Raw genomic sequence first — 19,963 nt, 5'->3', positions numbered from 1 at the left:
GCCCGGCGCCCGGTCGCGCCCGGCGGGCAGGGTGAGCCGCTGCGCCCGCCTCTGGCAGGCGCCTGAGCGCGGTCCGCCGGGGCAGGCCGCGGAGCAGCCCCCGCCGCGGGGCCCGTCAGGCGGCGGAGCCCGGCTGGAGAGCGGGGGCATGGCGGCGCGGAGCCAGGCCTCCCTGCGGCGCCGGCTGCAGAGCTCGCAGGAGGCGCAGCACCGGCAAGCGGTGCTGGTGCGGAAGCTGCAGGCGAAGGTGAGGAGCGGGGGCGCCGGCCCGGCGGGGAGCTGCCCGGGGACGGGCCGCGGTGGCGGGGCCGGGGTGCCCGGGCCGCCCGCGCAGCGCTGAGAGGGGCCTCGGCGGCGGCGATGGCGACGTCGGGGGGCGAAGGCGCGGCCCCAGCGGGGCCCTCCCCGGGGCGTTCCCCGGCGCTGCCGCGGGCGGGACGGCGCCGAGCCCGCAGCTCGGGGGAGGCCCCGGGAGCCGCCCTCCTCCGCCCGGCCCGGCCCGGCCCGGCCCGCTGGGCGCCTGGCCCTGCCGCTGTCACCCTGCCGAGCCTCTCGTGAGGGCTTGTCCGTACTGAAATAAAGATGCCCGGCTCGCAGGCGCCTTTGTTGGGCCACGTTAGCAGGGGGCTGTCCCAGAGGCAGGAGCCGAGCCGGCGGGGGTGGTTTGGGGCGGCCCCGGGCCGAGGCAGGCAGCTCTTAGGATGAGCAGGTAGCAGTACGTGTAAAAGAAACCCCGTCTCAGTTTCTTCAGTACGAGATAAAGTGAAGCTTGCCTGTATCGTAAGGACTTCTTGTTGGCGGCATCGGCAGCGCTGTGGAACGTGCTGTGCTTGGGCTGTAAAGACTTGGAGAAAAGCTAACGCAGGAGGAGCCGAGCCTGTTGCAAGCTGCATTCGCTCATCTTCATTCTATGTCTCCATCCAGGTACTGCAGTACCGGACTCGGTGTCGAGAGTTGGAGCAGCAGCTGGCAGCAGGAGGGGTGAGTGTGCAGGTTGCTAAGTAAAGACCGTGTAGGTAGCATTCGTTAACGCAGGCCAAAGCAAGCTCCCCAAAGCAATGGCAGAGGGAAGCAAGATTTTGCTGCCTGAGGGTTTAAAGCAGCGCTGTAAGTTTGCCTGTGAGTGTTTTGTGCAGTTGCCATTCTTAGAGGAGCCAGTGGTCCCAGAAATGCCAGTGCAGGAAACCCTGTGGAGGGGGATTTTAGTTTTGAGAAAGAGTGCTTTATTGCTGGCGTAGCATTTTGTCCTAGGGCTCAGGAGAGGGCCACACTGCCTGTTACGTTATATGGCCGTCTCTGAAAAAGAATGGGTTGAAACGTGGCATTTTGGAAGGCAAGAATGCTGGCGTTCAACATACGGCCACGTGCTTTTCTTTCTGCTTCACGGCTAAAGTAAACCTAGGAAGAACAGAGGGTAGGAGAGTAGGAGAGCATTCCCAGGCTTCAAGTCGAAGTGAGCAGTCACGGTTGTGAGCTAAGGAGACCTAGCTGCGAGAGTGCCACGGTGGGGGACTGAGGAGAGCTACTCGCGTTGAGCACCTCCCTTGCTCTCCATAGTCACGACACTGTTACGCCTGGAAGAAGCCACGAGCTCCTGAGCTACCCAAGCGAATGGAGCGGAAAGCGGTGGATGCTAGCAGCAGTGAAGGGAAGACAAGAATTTGACTAAACTTTTCCTTTCTTCTGAAGGGACCCCTTCCAGGCAGGTGGGAAGCCACAGAAGACCAGAGCCTGGAGAAAGCACTGCTTCAGGTGGAAGAGGAGCAGCAAAGGTACAGGGAAGAAGCGTTCCCTCGTACCTGGTATCCTGGATGCTCGTGGAAGTGAGGGAAAACCTGTCAGTGCTGCCTGGTCTCCCCAAGGGGAGCAGCTGGGCAAGCTGCTTTGAAAGGAGAAAGGTCCACAGTCTGTTTTCTGTGGTGCAGTAATAGTGTTGTGTGCTGAATGTCTCTGTTTTGAGCGGGGGGTTATTCCGGGTGACTTCCAAAGGTCCCTTTCCAGCCTAGATTATTCTGTGGTTCAGTAGGTGAGCGGCTCAGCAGAGTGCTAGAGAAAGGTGATGCATCCAGTGATCAGACAGCACGAAGGGGAGGCAAGACGTGAACTGTGGGCATCATCAAAGTTGAAGGGGAAACCGCAATTGTAGGTGGAAGTAGAAGGCTTAAAGCAAGGAGAAGCAAATGAGTACGCCATCACAGAGAGATCTCAGTTAATCCTAGCAAGCACTTTTACTGCCTCTCAGTTTGACAACAAAGTCAGCGTTGAGGGAGTTGGGAAATGACGGGGGTGCTGCTTGTGGATAGCAGTTGTTCAGTGACCTCATTGCTGTTTCTCCCTTTCCAAGGTGTGAGAATCTGGCAGAAGTGAACGCTCTCCTGCAGGAGCACCTCGATGAAGCGAATGAGGTTAATTCAGCCCTTAAAGAAGATGTTGGAAAACTGACGGCGGATTGGATGAGGGCCCGGGAGGAGCTGGAATTGAAGGAGAGTGAGTGGCGCAGCGAACGTGAGGTAAGGATGGGCGACGGGAATGTCAGACGCGATGCCGGGGTGGAATGAGAATGGGTTTTATTTCTGGCCTGGAGAACTTGCTGTGTGAAAGTTGTGGCACTGTTGAGGATGTATTGGTGTTTACGAGCAGAAGACAGGGGTGTGAGATGGAGGAGTGTCAGCAAATTGTGGTGATGGAAGGTGCCCGCGTGCTGTGACCGTACTGCTCGTTCTCAAAGGCAAATGCTTGCTGTTGCTGGGCACTGTAGGGCAGTGACACATGAACGCTCGTCTGTGTTTTAATAGTTCCTAAATCTCTGTCTACAGCAGTGGAGGCCAAAGAGAGGTCTGTGTGTTTTCGGATTCAGGGTAGCCAACAGAAGAACAGGACAGGCCTCCCTTACCAATAGGCTGTTGTAAGCAAATCTGACACTGGTCTCGGAGGGGCTTGTTTTTGTCTTCCTCCACCGAGCCTGTTAGACACCTCTGCAGGGCGAGACGATGAATCGCGATCAGTTTGCTTTGTTGATACCCGCTCCTGCAGGGGAAGTGTGGATGTTCCCTTCTTTGCAGTCAGGTGGCAGGTCTACTGAGGATGCCTCTGTGGTGGCTCTTCAGTCCTTGATGCCCGCCCCCCCCCCCGCCCCCGTTGGAATAGTTCTTAAAGGAGACCTGGTGATGACGGTTGTACCCTCTCCTATCTGAAAGGCTTGTACAGTGACAGCGAAGGCTGAATTGGCATTTCTTTTTGTCTTGGCCTGTTTAGCTTTATGACAGCTACCTAAGGGGTGAACGCAGCCGTCTACTCAGCCTGTGGCGTCAGGTGGTAACCTTCCGCTGTCATTTCCTGGAAATGAAGACTGCCACTGACCGGTGAGTAGAAGTGAAGGCTAGATCTCGTTGCAGAAAAAACATAGCTTCCCTTCCCAGCTGCTTTTTGAGCCTTGATGTTACCCTAGCTGCGGCTAAAGATACAATTTCTCCTTTGGCAGTCCGAAGCGATGGCATTAAGCATGCCTTAGGCTATATTCAGAAGCATTTTGTTTGCTGCTGGTTTTCAGATAAAGCTGAGGGGCTCAGGCTATAAGCAGTGCAGAGGCCCTGAACAGGTGAACTTGACTATGGTGATGTTTGGGCATATTAACACAGACACAGGCATATGTGGACGAGTTGGAAGAGACTCACCAAAGCTATGCATGCAGCATGCGGGGCGGTCCCCTTTTATAGAGTGATTAAAATTTGCCTTAAATCTCACTGGCTTTCCTTTCCCACTGCTCCTGATGGAAAGATCATTCATGAATATATATATATATATATATATTTATTTTTTCCTTCTCATTTCCAGCTTACGTTTATCCTGGTCAGTTTGCATCCGCTTATTCCTGTACCAACACTGTTGAGAGAAAGAATAGCTTCTCTACCCTGCTATTACATTTCTCCAATTGATTTTGCTTAGTTTGATCCCTCCCTTTTATGATTGTTTTCCTGTTCTTGGGCTCTCTGAGGTTCCTTTCTCACAGCTGCCTTCTGTGCAGAGAAAAATAGCGTAGCCTAACAGTAAATTCTTCTGGTGTCAGCATGCCATTTCAAACTCTGGGTTACCGTCAGCCGTTTACCTTATTTGGTGACAAGCTTTCCTTAATGCGTAGAGTATGCCTGACCCGCTAGTTAATTCCTGAAGCCTTCTGGCTGTTCCATACATTTCGTCTTATCTCTGAGGAGAAAAGAGATTCATTCCTCAACCATCAAATAGACCCATTGCCCAAGGATCAAGATGTGTCCTGATCCCAAAGTGTCAGATGAGTGATTCGTCCCCAACGAAGATGTCGTCTTTCCTGCCGGCTTTTCCTGTTGCGCAATTCCGTGCTTCGGAAGCGAGTCAGCTGATAAAGATGGTGGTGTGAACGTTACCTCCTTCTTGATTCTTCTTCAGAGATTTGTCAGAGCTGAAGGCAGAGCAAATGAGGCTTTCTGGATCTATACTTGTAAACTGCTCCCACCTAAACTGTGGCGTACGGCCCTGGGAATCCGTTACGCTGGGTAGACCTGTCCTCAAGGATCAGGCACAGCAGCAAGCGGAACAGGAAATAAGCCAGAAGACTTGGGCAGTGATGCACTTACAAGTCGAAGGGGACCCGGAGAAGAAGGAGCTTCAGGACAGGTAAATGTGTTTTAAACTTTGCTGTTAGCAGCGTTGTCTTCTGTGGGTGCTTGTTGGATTCATAGGGTGGGCTGTGTTCACGTTTAAAACGCACCCATACTGCACAGCCTTGTTCCTGTCCCTAGTCAAACTATTGCCTTCAACAGAACGGATAGAAGAAACCATCTGACAGACAGAAGCTCTTGTGAGTAAGGCAGGACTGGAAAAGAGATGGCATATTACAATGTTTTTGCTATTAACTGATTCTTGGTGAGAAATGGAGACCAGCGTAAAGAGAGCTGTGTCTCTTGTACAGCCCTTTTGCTACCCAGGGCTGTGCTAAAGGAGTTGGGAGGAATTTGCACAGGACCATCATATGCAATGTAGCCCCTCCGTACTGCCGTTTCCACGCTAGACTGAGTGCAGAAGGCCTTTGGGGCAAGGAGTGCCATTTTGCAACATCACACGTACTAACCTGAAGCATCCTGTGATCCTGTGATAATTAGTTTGGGAAATTCATGCACATCTCCCCAGATAGATTGCCAGCTCCTTCATCAGTTCGCTGCTGAAGGCAAAAGTAGTTGTGGGACTATTAATGTGGACTTTAGAAGTCTGTCTTACCCAAAGAAGAACTTTGGAAAGTCTTGTGTCCAACGTATGAAAGAGGAGAGAGAGAACTAGCAGGCGGGAAGCTGTTAGCTACCTGAAAGGCGGTTGTAGCGAGGTGGGTGTCGGTCTCTTTTCCCGAGTAACAAGTGATAGGACGAGAGGAAACGGCCTCAAGTTGTGCCAGGGGAGGTTTAGATTGGATCTTAGGAAAAATTTCTTCACCGAAAGGGTTGTCAAGCGTTGGGACGGGCTGCCCAGGGAAGTGGTTGAGCCACCATCCCTGGAGGTGTTTCGAAGACCTGTGGAGTGTGGTGCTTAGGGACACGGTTTAGTGGTGGACTTGGCAGTGTTAGGTTTACGGTTGGACTCGATGATCTCAAAGGTCTTTTCCAACCTAAATGATTCTATGATTCTATACTCGTGGTTTTGGAAAGGACAATGTTTTTTACGTTAAAAACTTGTTTGTCTTTCCCCTTCTCATAGACCGAAGGACTTAGCTGCACTTGAAGGAGAACATTCATTATTACAGAGCGAGTTGGTGGTCGCAAGAGAGATGCTGGAGGAATCGCACCTTCAGAGGGATCTGCTGAAGCAAGAGAAACAGGAGCTTACCGTGGCACTGGAGAAGGTATGGTCACCTTATTCCGAGGCAGCACTTGTGGGAGAGGCAGCTGTGATAGCAAGACCACCACAGATGCTGTTTCTGGCAGTAGAAGACAGGGACAATGTTGTTGTCCTTCTTGGAAGACGGTGATCAGACCACAGAGGCTCTCTGGTGTAGTTAGTGCCCACGTGCTTGTTGGGAACGCTGAACTGGGAGTGTGTCAGAGACACGACAGGGGATCTGGAGTTGCTGCTTGAAGTCAGGGATTTTCCTGTCTTTGTTGTCATGTTGTTCTTTCGTCTCTTCAGGCAGAGCAGTCGGTAGCGGAGTTGACAGGGGCTCAGAATAAGCTGAGTGCTGAAATAGCCGATCTACACGTTGCAGCAGCGAACATGAGCAGTATCAATGAAGCTCTTGCCTTGGATAAAGTGCAGCTGAACAAACTTGTGTTGCAGGTGAGCAGAGTTGTCAAAGATCTTGCCAGGTGTTTGTCTCCAGCTGCTGCTGCTTCTCAGACTTCTTGCCTTCAGACAGTATGACTGTCTGAATATGGAAACGTTGCTCTTTTCTCTGTCCAAGCCAAAGCTCCTACAGAGTAAATCTTACTGTTATTTTATTTCCTCTGTGCTTCTGTGATTGTAGCTGGAGCAAGAGCTTGACGTTCTGTCGGGTAAAGTGGACGAGATGGAGAGAGCAAAGATCTCTGACCAGGAGAAGCTGAACTTGTGGGAGAGAACAAATGAGGCGCTGAGCGCAGAGAAAGCCCACCTGGAGCAGCTGCTGAAGGAAGCAGAGGAGCAACAGGAGGGGCTGCAGGTAGAGCTGAGGATGCTGGCAGAGGAGAAGGCAGAAACCCAAGAGAAACTCAATCAGGTGAGACCAAAAACCTGGTGCTTTCTGGGTGGGCTTTTGGCTGCTTGGCTCAGTGAAGCTGTATCTGTTGGATTCTGCAGTGGTTTTTGTCAAGGAGACACTTGGTAGCGCTGGAGGTCAGACGGCTTTGTTTACTTCCTTCCGGAAATGTGTTGATGGCTCGCAGAGCTGTTGTGCAATTCTCTGAGTTGTCCTCTGCTTCTACAGATTCCTTTAATCCACCTGCCTGTGTTGGCCTCTTTTTTGGCTTTTGATAAGCTGCAGAGAGGTGATTTGCCTTGCGTAATCCTTACCCTGTAAGCAAACAAGCAAGCTCCTCACCCATTTTCTGAGGCCAAAAACCCCCGGGGCTGCATGTTTCTATTTATGCTTTTTGTTGTGAAGTCTGCAACTTTCCAAGCTCCGCTTGTTGGGGCCTAGAGGGCGGGACAAAGCGGCAAGTCAGCGTCTGCTGTCTTGTACTGCTAAGAACGGGAATGACATCCTGAAATCGTTGGAACTGTATTTTACGACATACACGCAGCTTTGAATTGCTAGATCCTCTTTAGGCTTTGAGGGAGAAGATGAGAAAGAGGTGATCACAGGAGACTGTTTACTCTGGACTAACTGGTTTTGGTAGAGTGGAAAAAGAGCTTGGGAGAATTGTATCGCTGGAGGAGACTAGGGAGCTTGCCATCATTTCAGTGTCAGTTTCATAATGTACAATCTTAGGTCTTATGGGATAACTTTGAGAGGAGAATTGTTTGTTTCTGATGGTCTGTTCTCTGTTAGACAGCCTTAGTTTTGGAGTACGTGGTCTGTTTGGCAAATAGCCAGCAGAGGTATTATACTGCAGAGGAAAGCTATAAAATCACGGTTAGTCTTCAGGCTGGAATGCCAGCAAGGTCTATTGGACAACTTGTTTGTGTAAGACAAGTAAACAGTATTGTTGACATGAACTACTGTCCAAATAGAGTCTACCATCTCTTTGGCCACACCAGCCAGACTTCCGTAAATCACTAAATGACACTGCCCACCACAAGGGCTGTTTCCCTGCCAAGGATCACCTCATTGCATCCGACTGCTGTACACACTGAAGTAGGTGTGTGGTGGTGTTTTGCGACAAGGTGACGCTTTGATGTTGGTTTTTCTTCTTCTAGGAGGAGAAACCACGTGTATGTCCACTTTATTCGGCGAGCAAAGTTGCTTTTGCTCAAACTTTCCTGAAAATTTCCAGCACTGGAATAGATCCTGATAGAATTTTAGTTTGCAAGGTGGCAGTTGTGGAAGATGTGGTATTGTTGCGTGAAAACGTGTAGTCTGGGGTGTGTACGTTTGTCCTGAAGGGGCTGTCTGGTCCCAGGCAACCCAGTAGGGCCTTACACATCGCTTTCGGGTTAACAGCCCTAGTGCCTTTTGGCAGCCCAGGGTGTTAGGGCGGTATAAAGCAGATGCTCTTAAACTTTCAGGCCAGAGTACCGGAGCTCTCTCTCCTCTAGCTGATTCAGAAGTGGCACTGGCTGGCTCTGCACAGAACTCCAGAGGAAGGACTCTAACTGTATTTTGTCCCGCTTTCAGGTTCACCGCCAGCAAGAGTCAGCTAGCAGTGGTCTGGAGCAGTTGCGGCAGGAGTCCTCTCGCCAAGGGCAGGCACTGGCCAACATATCCAAAGAGAAGGAATTGCTGGTGCACGAGAAGGCTGCCCTAGAGGTGCGACTGGCAGCCACGGAGCAGGAGAGACGAGGCCTTGCAGAGCAGCTGGCAGAGGCCAGGTAAAGGCAGGGGGGAGACCCTAGGCAGGAGATTATTTAATGTCTGTAATTATAGAGGTGATAATCATTACACGAGGATTCGTTGCATCCTGTAAGCTTTTCAGCCGTTTTCACCTTCCATGGACAGAAAACGGAAGAATCTCGAGCAAAAAAAAAACCAAAAACCCAAACCAGTACAGCATGGTTTGAAGGTTATTTTTCTGACAGCTAAAGCTAACAAAGCTCTCCTGAGCCTTGGGCTCATGTTTATGCCCCCTTGCACGTTCCTGTGTGAAGTCCAAAGCAAGCCAGCATAATTCCTCGGTATCTGGTACCTTGGCTCTGCATTGAGTAGTAATTAAACCATGCAGATGTTTACTGAAACCCAAAGCTTCTCTCTGGTTTTGGTTTCTTGTTCTGCGCGTTTGAACTTGGATCTTTCCTTATCAAGTAGTTTGACGTGGGATCTTCAGAATTCAAGGCTACTACGTACGGACATTGCGAGTAGGACGCTGCCGTTTAGGGTGAAGCTAGAGGCTCGTGCTGAAAATCTTGAGGGCCTACTGTTTCTAGTCTAACTCTTGTTACCTGTGGTGCAGGACCTAGAGTTGGTTACACCAGCAGCAGGGAAGCCTCTTTTGAATGGTCGCCAGTCTGCGGGAATTGTTGCCCATCATTGATGTCTGGGTCCGGTACTCCTTACCACGTGCTGTTTTGAGATAGACATCATGGAGGAGTTTATGCAGGGAAGGAACAAGATTTTGTCCTTCTGCTGGATCAGGTTTCTAAGATCCCACGTGACAAGTTCTGCTTTTAAAAAAAAACCAACCCCAAACTACCCAACGTATCGAGATGTTTGTCCTCCTCTCAGGTCTTTTTTAGAAGACTCCTGAACTTGCAGAGCTGTACAAATTAGAGACCGTTTGTCATGCTTCTTGACTTTTACGCCTTACCACTCCAGAGTATGTTGTTAGCAAGGCTGATAAACACCATTTTGACTCAGTCTGTTTCTTGAGAGCTGCTGCTGCTTCTGAGCTCCAGCTCCTCTTATTTGATCCAGCTGAATTATGTTCTGTCAATTATTGGGCTGTAGCAACTATTCTTGCCAGACGTTGTTCTCAAGAGCCTGTTGTTGTCGTCACAGTTTTGGATTCTTATCTTCTCTGTTGTGTTTTAGAGACTGACTTTGATTTATCCTTAAAATGGAGCATATTTACTTTGGACTGCCAGAGATAGGCGTAGTCAGAAATATGTGCTTGTTCTCCTTCTTGAAGAGACATCCTCCATCGTCCATCAAAGCAGTGAAATCCTACTGTTGTGGGTCTTATTGTTGTACCACTCGGGTGCCCCTTTACCCTGAAGGATGTTATCCTGGTTGCATGCCTGTACTAGTGAGGCAGTGCTGTGTATGGTAGGAACCTGGCACGCAGGACGCCGTGTTAGATCAGGGAGGCAACTTCAGCTTCTGGTTCCAGAATCCTGTGTGTCATACGCAGCAGTTGGTTGAAGTCTATGGATGTAACAATTTGCCTCCGCAGTACTACAACTTCCATTTTAAAGAGCGGCAAGTCATTTGGGCTACTGCCTACTTAGTTAGCAACGCTTAGAGAAAAGTAGCAAGTTTTTCTCTTGAACTTCCAAGAGTTTAAACTGAAGGCTACCTGTCTCTCCTTTCAGGTAGTCCTTGTTCAGATAAAATCTAGTTCAGATTTCTCACAGATGCTGCTTACAAGCATGAGATTTTACTATATCATCTGATGTATTGCTTTAGTCCCTTTGAAATATAGGGAGTCTGGAAGATCACCTCCCTGTACGTACACTACGAACGGCATCAAAAAGTCACGAGTCAGCCAGGGAGATACTCTTACTCTGTGCCCCTGCAGAGCAACCTGGAAGTGACGATGAGCAAAGGGCTGCGAGCAGAGGCTGGGCTTTTGCTTGCTGGCACAGACTTTGTGAGCACAGCTACCCGTGTGTCATAGATCAGACAATAGCAATTTAAGATTTGGCTATGGAGATCAAATTCGTCTGGGCTTTCTGTGTTACGCTAGGTCATAAGCAAAGCCTGGGCTTTCCCTCGGAGGGGCCTGCATTGCTCTTTTAAACGGCAGAAATATGCCTTCTGTATACCAGTTTCCATGCAACCCATTTTCCGTACTGAGGGGTAGGGATCTTGAACCAGTTCTCACTGGACTAACTCCCTGTGGGCGTCAGGAGCAAGAAACTCATTTCTCTCCGTATTGGCGTCTTGTAGGTCAGGGAAGGAGACCCTGGAATCCAGCCTGCTTGAGGCTCAGCAGCGCTTATGTCAGCTGGAGATCGCCAGGAGTCAGCTTGAAATCCAACTTCACACAGTCAGGCAGGCCAAGGAGGTGATACAAGGTGAGAGCCTCGTGTGCTTTGTTTCTGGTGATCCCCCTGCCTAGGGAGGATGGTATAAAAATAGCTCTCTGTCTGCAGTGCTTCTAAGGAGTGAAGGAGCTGGACACAGATCCCTCCTACACTGAAAAAATTCAAATGGCTGAAGGTTAGTGAAGTCAGAACCGCTGTTTGTGTAGGCCCTGAATCTTGCCATTTGTCACGTTTGCAGGGGAAGTGAAGTGCCTTCAATGTGAGCTGGAAGCAGAGAGATCTCTCCTGAAGCAGGAACGGGCAAACATGGCGCAACAGCTCTTGCGGACAGAAGAGCAGTATAATGATACCCTCAGACTTCGGGAAACTGATCACGAAGTGGAAATAAACAAGCTCCTGCAAGACCTGGTAGGAAACAATATGCTTCTGAATTCTTCAGGCAAGCTTTGTGGGCTGGCTTTAGAAGAATAATAGCCTGAGCGTGTGAGATGGCAGCAAGCGTCTGTCATAGGCCACACGTTGCTAGGCCAGGCAGCAGAGCCAACGGCTCGCACTTGAAAGCACGTGAAGACCTACAGGACTATGCCGGGACAGTAAATGCAAGCCACGGATTCCCTGTGGGCCTGAGACGAGTTGAGCAGAAGGTTGGGTGGTCCCCACCCAAAGCATGGCAGTAAAGGGGTAGGATCTTACCAGACTCCTGTCTACCATGAAGTAGACTCCTAACTTTCCTGCCAACTGCAGTCGTGGGAACTTTGTTCCTTTCTTTCTGTCCTTTCACGGTTGACAGAGGTGTTATCTTTGGGCTTAAAGCATACAGAACAGATGGAACAGCCCCTTGTTCCTGGTACTTGAGTTCGTGGCCCGTCTTGTGACTAGGGCATGGGGGTGCTGGTCTCTTTCTCACCCTGCAGTCCATCTGCATCTTTTCCTTGATGAGAATGGAGTTGAGCTTTGAAAATAGAGACTCTGAGACTAGAGAGAAATCCCGTAGGCGAGAGGTGCTAGGAAACAGGCAGCCGCCAGAGAGGGGAAGGTAACATCTCCTCTTCTTCCACCAGCTGACCCTCCTTTTAAGTTCCTTGATAGGACATGATTTATGGAGGGCACAAAGCCACTACTGTGCGCTGTTGAGGTGGGGGTTTGTGGGAGGGATGAAGCTTCCCATTTTTTTGAGAAGCTTGGCTGGGACTCCATCTTGAAGTCTTTTTCTCCCCTCATCAGGCAAGCGAGCGGGAAGGGCACCATTCAGAGCTACAGGAGATGCTGGAGCAGTGGGAAAAGGAGAAGGCGGAGACAGAAAGGGAGCACGAGAAGAAGCTGTTTGATATGAAGCAGAGAGTTGCTACCATGCAAGCTCAACAAGAGGAGGAACGGACGAGAGTGGAGAATGCCAAGCAAGAGGTAAAGACTGTGAAAGGAGAATTTGTGTGGTTTTTTTACTCTTCTGGGCTCCTTATTGGCAGTGCTTCTCTGGACACTGTCCGTCTGGGTAGAAGCGTCTCTTAGCTACCCCTTTGTAAAGAGGAGCGATGCCTTGGCAGCCATGAGACCTTTGTGCCGTGAGGGACAGGGCCTGCAAAGCGAGAGGCTACCACAGTGTAGGTTTAAGAAAGGCAGGAAGCGCGTTGCAGCCTGAAGAGAACATGAACACCGTAACTGTGTCTGTGATCTGACCGCTACTCCTTCAAGAGGGCACAGCGGGGTTCTAGAGGATGGTACCATGAAAACTCTACACAGCAGAGGTCCAAAAAAACCCCCAACGCCCAACCCCAAAAACGGGAAATCCCATGTTGGGGTTGTTCTGTCTTCCCTTCCTCCCTCCCTATCAGAGAGAACATCATCATGCCACTGCCTAAATCGTGGTTAGTCTGGACTTTAAATCCTGGCTGCGGTCCTGGCAGCTCCTCCCCAAAAGAACACGCTAGAGCTAGAAGAGGTTCGGAGAAGGGCAAAAAGGAAGACGGGACTGGCCGAGTAAGCTGGGAAAGACGCAACCGAAAGGGCGGCGCAGGAAAGGTCTTACAACATCCCGAGAGGCAGGGAGGGAGGGGGCAGCCCCTGACTGCCACTGAAGCAGGAGTTCAAATCTAGTACGAAAAGCAAACATACATAGGTGGAATTATTGAACCTCTTTGTCACTGTTTTGCAGCAGGAACGGGCCAGACTGCGAGCAGTTAAAGAAGAACTGGTACGGGAGATAAAACTTCTTCAGGAATCAGTCACAGGCTCCGAAACCCGAGCAAATGCAGCAACAGATAGGAATCGCTGCCTTGAACAAGAACTTCAAACTACATTGTCTATCTTAAAAATCAAAAATGAGGAAGTGGAAACGCAGCGGGAGAAAATCCAGATGCTCCAAAAAGAGGCAGCACAGGGAAAAGCTTTGCAGGAGAGTCTCACTCATATGACTGCCATCCTGTCAGAGAGGGAGGGAGAAATGAAGTTGTACCAGCAACAGATGAGAATGCTGGAAAACCAGAAAGAAACGCATGAAACTACTCTCAGTGAGGTTATCAAGGACATAACAGAGAAAAAACAGAAGGTTGAATCCCAGCAAGAACAGATACAGGAGCTGGAGAAGCAGCAAGAAATGCTGAGGACTGCTGTCAGCAAGATGAGCAAAGAGCTGGAGGAGAGAGACCGGGAGGTGGGATCCCAGCAAGAACAGATACGGGAGCTGGAGAAGCAGCGAGAAATGCAGAGGACTGCTGTCAGCAAGATGAGCAAAGAGCTGGAGGAGAGAGACCGGGAGATCCAATTCCAGGAAGGGAAAATAATGATTCTAGAACGACACGGTGCATCACAAGTGAGAAATCTGCAGGTGGATCTTGATCATATGAAAGGGAACTTGAAGGAGAAGAACTTGGAGCTTCTGTCTCTGACTCAGCAGATCCAAGCACTGGAAATGGAGAGAGAACAGGTGAAATCTCTGCACGCGAGCCTTGGAGACCTGAGGGCAGTTCTTAAGGACAGAGAGCGCGAGTGTGATTCTCAAAGGGATCAGTTAAGACTCTTGCAGCAGTACAAGGAACAGCAAGAGGGCTACCTGCAGGAGCTTCGTGGGACACTAGAAAAGATGACCCTCTCTTTATCTGAAAAGGATCAAGAGCTTGAGTCGCAACAAAAGCAAATCCGGGAAGCTGAAGAAGTCATGGAAATGCAGTTAAGGACTGTCCGTGACCAACTGGAGCAGACCTTAGGAACCTTAAAAGAAAAGGACAGACTCCTAGACATCCAAAAGCAACAAGCAAGGAGCTCTGCGGAAAAAACAGAAGAACAGATGAATGTCTTGCACAGAGACTTAGAATACACAACAGCAATACTGAAAGAAAAGGATTTAATGATTGAATCTCAGAAGGAACTGATTGAGACCTTCCAAAAACAAGAGCAAGACTCTGAACAGCAGAAGGAAATTCTGCAGCAGCTTCAAGTGGCACTAAAGGAAAAAGAACAAGAAATGTTATCCCTTAGAAAGCAATGTGAGGCGTGGAAGGAAAAGGAGGAAAAGCGTGAAGCTGAGCAAACAAATCTCCAAGCAACAAAACTGACTCTGAAAGAAAGAGAGGAAAAGATAGAGGTTCTGGAGGAGGCTATCTCTAAGCTTCAACAGCAAAAGGAGGAGGCAGCGATGCAGACCAAAGCTATACTGCAAAAACTAGAATACGCTGAATCTTCTCTAGAAGCGAGAGATCAAGAGATAGTGTCTTTGCAAGAGCACGTCCAGGAGCTTCGAGAGCAGAAGGAGTTAGAAGGCAAGCAGGCCAAGAGTCTAGAGCAGGATCTAGACAAAATGAGCCAAATCTTGAAGGAGAACCATTTGGAGTTCCTCAGGCAGACGGAGCAAATGAACATGTTCCGGCTTCGTGAAGAAAGCACGAAAGTAGCGCTAACATCATGCCAGCAGCAAGTGGATCTGCTTGAGCACGCGGTGAGGAAGAGAGAAGAAGACAATGAAACTCTCATGCAAAAACTCCAGCGCCAAGAAGAAGAACTGAAGACCTTGCAGAATCTCCAGCTTAGGCTAACCAAGAAGAATGAAGAGGTTAGGCATCGCAGAGAGCAAGAGAAGCTCCTGGAAGAAGCCTTGCACGAGACGGAACGAGAGACCAAGGCCGAAGGTGAACTAGAAGAGTTAGAAGAGGAAGTAAGAGCTCTTCGGGAAGATCTCCAGCATGTTCAGCCGACTCTGACAAAGAAGGACGAAGAGATCAAGAACCACAGAGACAGAGTCGGGTACTTAGAGAAGACTCTGGCGGAGAGAGAACAAGAGCTTAGGAGGCAGAGTGAACTCTTGAAGCAATTAACATCAGCTTTGCGATGGAAGGATGGCGGGGAGACCCTACAGAAACGAATCCAGAAACTCCAGAAATGGGAGGAAGAGGAAGCAGAGAAGAGGCGAGTTCTCCAGGAGAGAGACCGTTCCTTGCAAAGACAGAAGGAGCTAACCCAACAACTGGCGGATGAGCGGAAAGCCAAGGGGGAAGAATTGGAGCGCGCGATTGCTATTTTGAAGCAGACCGAGAGCAGAGAAGTCAAATGGAGAGAGAAGGCACAAGCACTGACTCTTGCCCTTACCAAGAGTGAAATGGCCAACGGGACTCTGAGGGAAGAAATAGCCATCCTGCAGAGTACGGTTTCGGAGAGGGACACGGACCGGTTTCATCATCAGGTAGGCAGTGTGACTGATCATCAGTCAACTAAAGTGTCAATAAAGGATTCTAATGACGATGCCCGTAAAGATAGGGGAATATATAGTCCCATAAATACATGACCTGCTCGGCCAAAGAAACTGTGGTTGTAGCCAGCAGGCTTGCCTGTCTGCGTAGCTCAAGGCATTCACCTGCTGAAATGTTTTCTGTCAGCCCCCGAACTACTGAAAGAACTACAGAGCTTGCCGTTAGAATTAAATGAAGTCCAAAAGTTGGGGGTGGATACTTGGTTCTCTCCTAGGTAGGCAAGCTTAGCCAACGTGTCGTGGTTGGGGTTTGGCATGGAAAGGAAGGGGCACAGTTGACCAAACTAAGGTACTAACCTCAGTAGAATTTTGTAACGATGGTTGCACAGCAGCTACGCTGACAGTGCTTAGAGGATGCTTTCAGAGATGTAGATTTCTGAGGTACAGCTTTTCCAGTGTATTAAAAATAATGGCATTCGTACCGTTGCCTGATGAGGTGAAAGGCTTCATTGCGCATTCAGGATGTACTTGTGCTGCAGTCCAAAAGGCCGGAAGGCAAATCTGTGTGGATTTCCCCACGGCGATCGGGAGGAGGGCCCCTAGGAAGAGAGTGTGTTGTTTTGGCCCGTCAACCAGGAGGAGCAGAAGGGACTTGGCACTGTCCATTCCCGAGTCCGGTCACTCTCCCCGACTTGTCGATTCTGTCCCTCCTAACCTTTATGTGGCACCGGCTCACATAATCTCCTCTCTGTATACCCAGCAGGCTATTGCAGAAGGGGAGCAGCTATCATGGCTCTCGGAGAAGAGACTCCTGTCACAGCAGCTGGAATGTCTGCAGCGAGCAGTTGCAAGGCTGGAACTGGAGAAGGCAGAGCTGAAGCAACTCAATGCTGAGCTCAGGAGGACTCTCGAGCAGGTAAAACAGGCTTTCGCTGCCTCTGCAAAGCCTCACGGTCCGCTGGATCACACCACATTTCCACAGACAGCACTCTGGAGTCCTCTGCTTGTTTCCTTCCCTCTCCCACTTCCCCCTGTGGACACACGCTTTTGTATTTTCTCTCTCTTCTGGCACCCCGTTGCCTTCACAAATGCGCATTCACTCCGGTCCCACCCTTCTTGCCCCAGTGTCCCCATACAGGCACATTTGACGCTCTTGTGTCAGGAACTGTTTCCTCTTGCTCTTTCTCTTCCATAGCCTCCTTCGAGTGCTTTTTGCCCGCAGCATTCTCTGGTGCAATTAACAGCCTCTGAGCAGAAATCTCCTTGCCATGATGTCCAGAGCTCCTTTTGCTCCTTGTTTGGTGGCAGGTTTCTGTGACCCTTTCTCCTATCACCAATGTGCAGGTGGAACGTGAACGGAGGAGACTGAAGAGATATCACAGTGGTCGGTCGCTGCCAGATGCGTGCGGATTTTCGCTCTCTGACCAGCACAAGATGGCTGCTTCTAGACAGGTGAGAACAGAATCTTACTTGGTGGGAGGAGGGTCTGCCCATACAGAGGAACAGTGGCAAATCCCAGTGGCAGCAGCCCCCCAGTATAGACCTAAGAGAAGTGGAACGTAGACCATGGCCCTGGCCAAACTGGAGACCAAAAGGAAATCCTTGCATTTTCTTCACAGGAGGAGTCTCACGCTCGCTGCAGTCGTCGATTAGCTGAGTTGCAGAACCAGGTGAGGAGTAGGAAAGCTCTCGTCAAAAGCTGCCGTGGCTGTACTGAGGGGCACAGCTTTGCACGATGCTACAGCCCGAGTTTTGTTTGGTTGTCAGGCAGTGAGTACACCAGGCAGTGGAAATACCCAGTCAGTCGGACACATCTGTTGGCCATGGCCAAACAACATCATGCACCTAGGTCTAGTCTCTGGCTTGCCTAGAGGTCAGGCGTGGTGGGAGAGGGATTGGAGGAAATTCAGAGCACTGGCACTCGCCTGAATATAGAGAAGATTCTAAGGATGTTCCCCTTGAGTCTTACTCATCTTGTTGACTGCTTCCATTTTCCCTTGACTCCGCTAACAGTAGAGCTTGCACTCTATCAGAGCTCCAGGGATCTGAGGCAGCGCCAGAGCTTACAGCCTTCAGGCAACCGTTAGTCTCCTATTGCTATGCCGTGCTAATCACGCTCCCAGTATCGGACCGAGTCGGAGACCTAAGCACAGTGTGGACGCTTGTTTTATCAGTGTAAGAATGTACATCCCAGCTCCTGAACCCTATTGCATGCCTTGACAGCGGCACTGGCAGCAGCAGCAGTCGCCAGACTCCTCTTCCACGTGCTTTTATGGCTCTGGTACGCCCTGGTCTCCCTGAGGAGGTGAATCTTCGCAGGTGTTCAGGGCAAAATGCCTGTAAGATTTACGCGAGTAAAGTACACGGTGCTCAGCTCTGGCAAGTGAGCCGAGCATACCGCTGAAGCCATCAAGTTACACCTTAAGGGTGTTTTCGCCAGGAAGCCTCGGCGCCTGAAGTTCTGTTGCTACAGATAACGGATTGAAGCCCCTTCCCCCTGTGACTGTTGTGTCTGCCTGCACTGTGGACCTACTCCAGCAGTTCAGCAGGAAAACGAAGGTGCTCAGCTCAAAGAATCATCCTCAGCTGGCTAGTTGGGGCACTCCTCTGGGTCTGGGAAACAGCGGAACTGGCACTTGATCTCCCCCTTCCTGGGAGATGCTCTTAGCAGCAGATGGCCACTTCTCCCACGCATACCTCTGGGTTACCTACCAAAGCGTGGGAGGCTTCCAAGCCCAGTTGCACAAAGGTGCCCTTATTATTTCAGAGAGAAGGTCAGAGCTGTCCCTCTCTTCAGGGGTGGTGTTCCCTAGCCTATGCGTATCGTTTGCTGTGAAGTCCCTCTGACGTCTTGCTTTCCGCGCGCATGCGCGCGCGCTACCGGCTTCTGATTCAGCGCCTCGCATTCCCCTTCTGGAGCTGGCTGCCCGAGTTTCCCACCTAGTCTGCTCTAGATGCTTAGCAGATCAGGGTCCCTCTTTTTATCTGCTTTGGCTTTACGTTGGCAGACCTTGGTATTGTAATTCAAACGGAGCAGGTTCCATAAGCCATAAAACTCCTTTAGGAATTGCTTCTGTTATTTGAGTTCCTTTGCCAAGAAAGAATATTTTCGTACTCCTAGCTCGAGGTTGGGGATGGCATTCCCATGTGGAACAGAGCCCTTGGCAAAGCACATGTCACTTTGCAAACAGAGGAGAACCTCCAGCCTGAGCTGTTCTCCCCGAAACAGCAAAGCACCGAGCGCTGCTCCCAGTGCTGGCATCTCCTCCGCTCCAAAGCAGGCAGAGGGCAACACGCCCGAGCTGCTGTGGCTGCGCTGCCCTGCCAACCTGACAGGAGGTGAGAGCAGCTGGGTCTCTCCCACCAAAAAGCCCAGCAGGCACAACCCGCTGTTGCCAGGAAATAATGAGAGTTTGAGGATTTTGAAGGCCTCAGCAGTCCTTTAAGGCTCATTTGCCTCCTGGGCTTTGTTCATCAGATTATGCTCTGCTCATTTGTGAAATGCTCTGAAGTTAGGAAGAGTGAGAGTTTTCTCCCATTTCATGTGCTAGCTGTCAGGGTTGTAAACTAGATCATAACAGAACGGTTCTTCACTACCTTGTGTATGCAGCAGTCCTCCTGCTGAGGAGAAAGCATGTGGAACTAAGGTGGCAGTAGGCCAAATCTCTCCTTTGAAAAAAAGGGTTGGGTTACGAAATGCTGTAGAAACCTCCCTCTTTAATAGGCATGTAATGTCTCGGTGTTGTACCTGTGAATGGTATGCCAGAAAGAAACTCGGAATTGTCGGTAATCTGAGCTCAGTTCAGGGTGGCTCTGGGAACCTGTTAGTTCCCATTCCACAAGGACAACGTGTTTGTCAGGGCTGGAGTTGGAGGGTGCGTCTTCCCCGACAGCCGGATCTGTGGAGCTACGGATGGTCCTAAGAGCGTGGGCTTGTCTGAGCTCGGCCTTTTGCCTCTTTCAGGTGTCCCTTCTGCAGACGCAGCTGGCACAAGAACGAAAATACAAGCAGGACTATATTGAGTGCTGTGCCAAGACCAGCCAGGAGCTGTCAGACCTTCACCAAGAGCTGTCTCGCTCCTTAGCAGCTGTGGTCAGGGAGCCCAAAGCTGCTGTTCTGGAAGCAGAGACTCGGAAGCTGGGTCAGCCTCTCTGAACCTTCTTTTCCTGTAGAGGAGCAGCTGCAGCATCACGGCGTTCCGGTCTTGTGCCCTTCCCGGAAATGTATTATGTTTTGCTGTGGGGAATGGGGGTACATCTGTTCTGTTTGCGTCCGGAAGCATTTCCTAGCGACAGCGATTTTAAAATTTTTTTTTTTTAATAAAAGAGATTTTGCGGGACTGCACTTTTTCAACGGGGGTACATTTGTTCTGTTGATGTTTGCAAGCATTGCCTAGTGCCAGCGCTGTCTAGAATTTTTTTTTAATAAAAGAGATTTTGCAGGACTGCACTTTTTTAGTAGGAAAAAGCAAGGGCTAGGCAAGTATG

General features: G+C 50.2%; 1 protein-coding gene across 1 annotated transcript; it reads left to right on the top strand.

The window, feature by feature from the left end:
* Positions 1 to 23: 23 nt before the first annotated feature.
* LOC128149274 (centrosome-associated protein CEP250-like) lies at positions 24 to 19,829 on the top strand. Its single transcript, XM_052804702.1, has 18 exons — positions 24 to 247; positions 925 to 981; positions 1,690 to 1,772; positions 2,345 to 2,510; positions 3,256 to 3,362; positions 4,423 to 4,650; positions 5,722 to 5,965; positions 6,151 to 6,297; positions 6,485 to 6,715; positions 8,273 to 8,466; positions 10,700 to 10,827; positions 11,036 to 11,205; positions 12,022 to 12,201; positions 12,950 to 15,469; positions 16,236 to 16,391; positions 16,820 to 16,927; positions 17,095 to 17,145; positions 19,440 to 19,829. The coding sequence occupies exons 1-18, from the start codon at positions 149 to 151 to the stop codon at positions 19,629 to 19,631; spliced, it is 5,061 nt and encodes a 1,686-aa protein (XP_052660662.1). The 5' UTR covers positions 24 to 148; the 3' UTR covers positions 19,632 to 19,829.
* The last annotated feature ends 134 nt before the right edge of the window (positions 19,830 to 19,963 follow it).

Source organism: Harpia harpyja, chromosome 1 (assembly GCF_026419915.1).
Source record: "Harpia harpyja isolate bHarHar1 chromosome 1, bHarHar1 primary haplotype, whole genome shotgun sequence".
NCBI classification, from domain to species: Eukaryota; Metazoa; Chordata; class Aves; order Accipitriformes; family Accipitridae; genus Harpia; species Harpia harpyja.
Note: the sequence above shows the minus strand (reverse complement) of the source record. Positions and strands in the feature narration are given on the sequence as shown.

Coding starts and splice junctions, on each gene's coding strand:
- LOC128149274 (XM_052804702.1), top strand. CDS start 149: ATGGCGGCGCGGAGCCAGGCCTCCCTGCGGCGCCGGCTGCAGAGCTCG. Junction 4,651..5,721: donor AAGAAGGAGCTTCAGGACAG/GTAAATGTGTTT, acceptor CCCTTCTCATAG/ACCGAAGGACTTAGCTGCAC. Junction 6,298..6,484: donor TGAACAAACTTGTGTTGCAG/GTGAGCAGAGTT, acceptor CTGTGATTGTAG/CTGGAGCAAGAGCTTGACGT.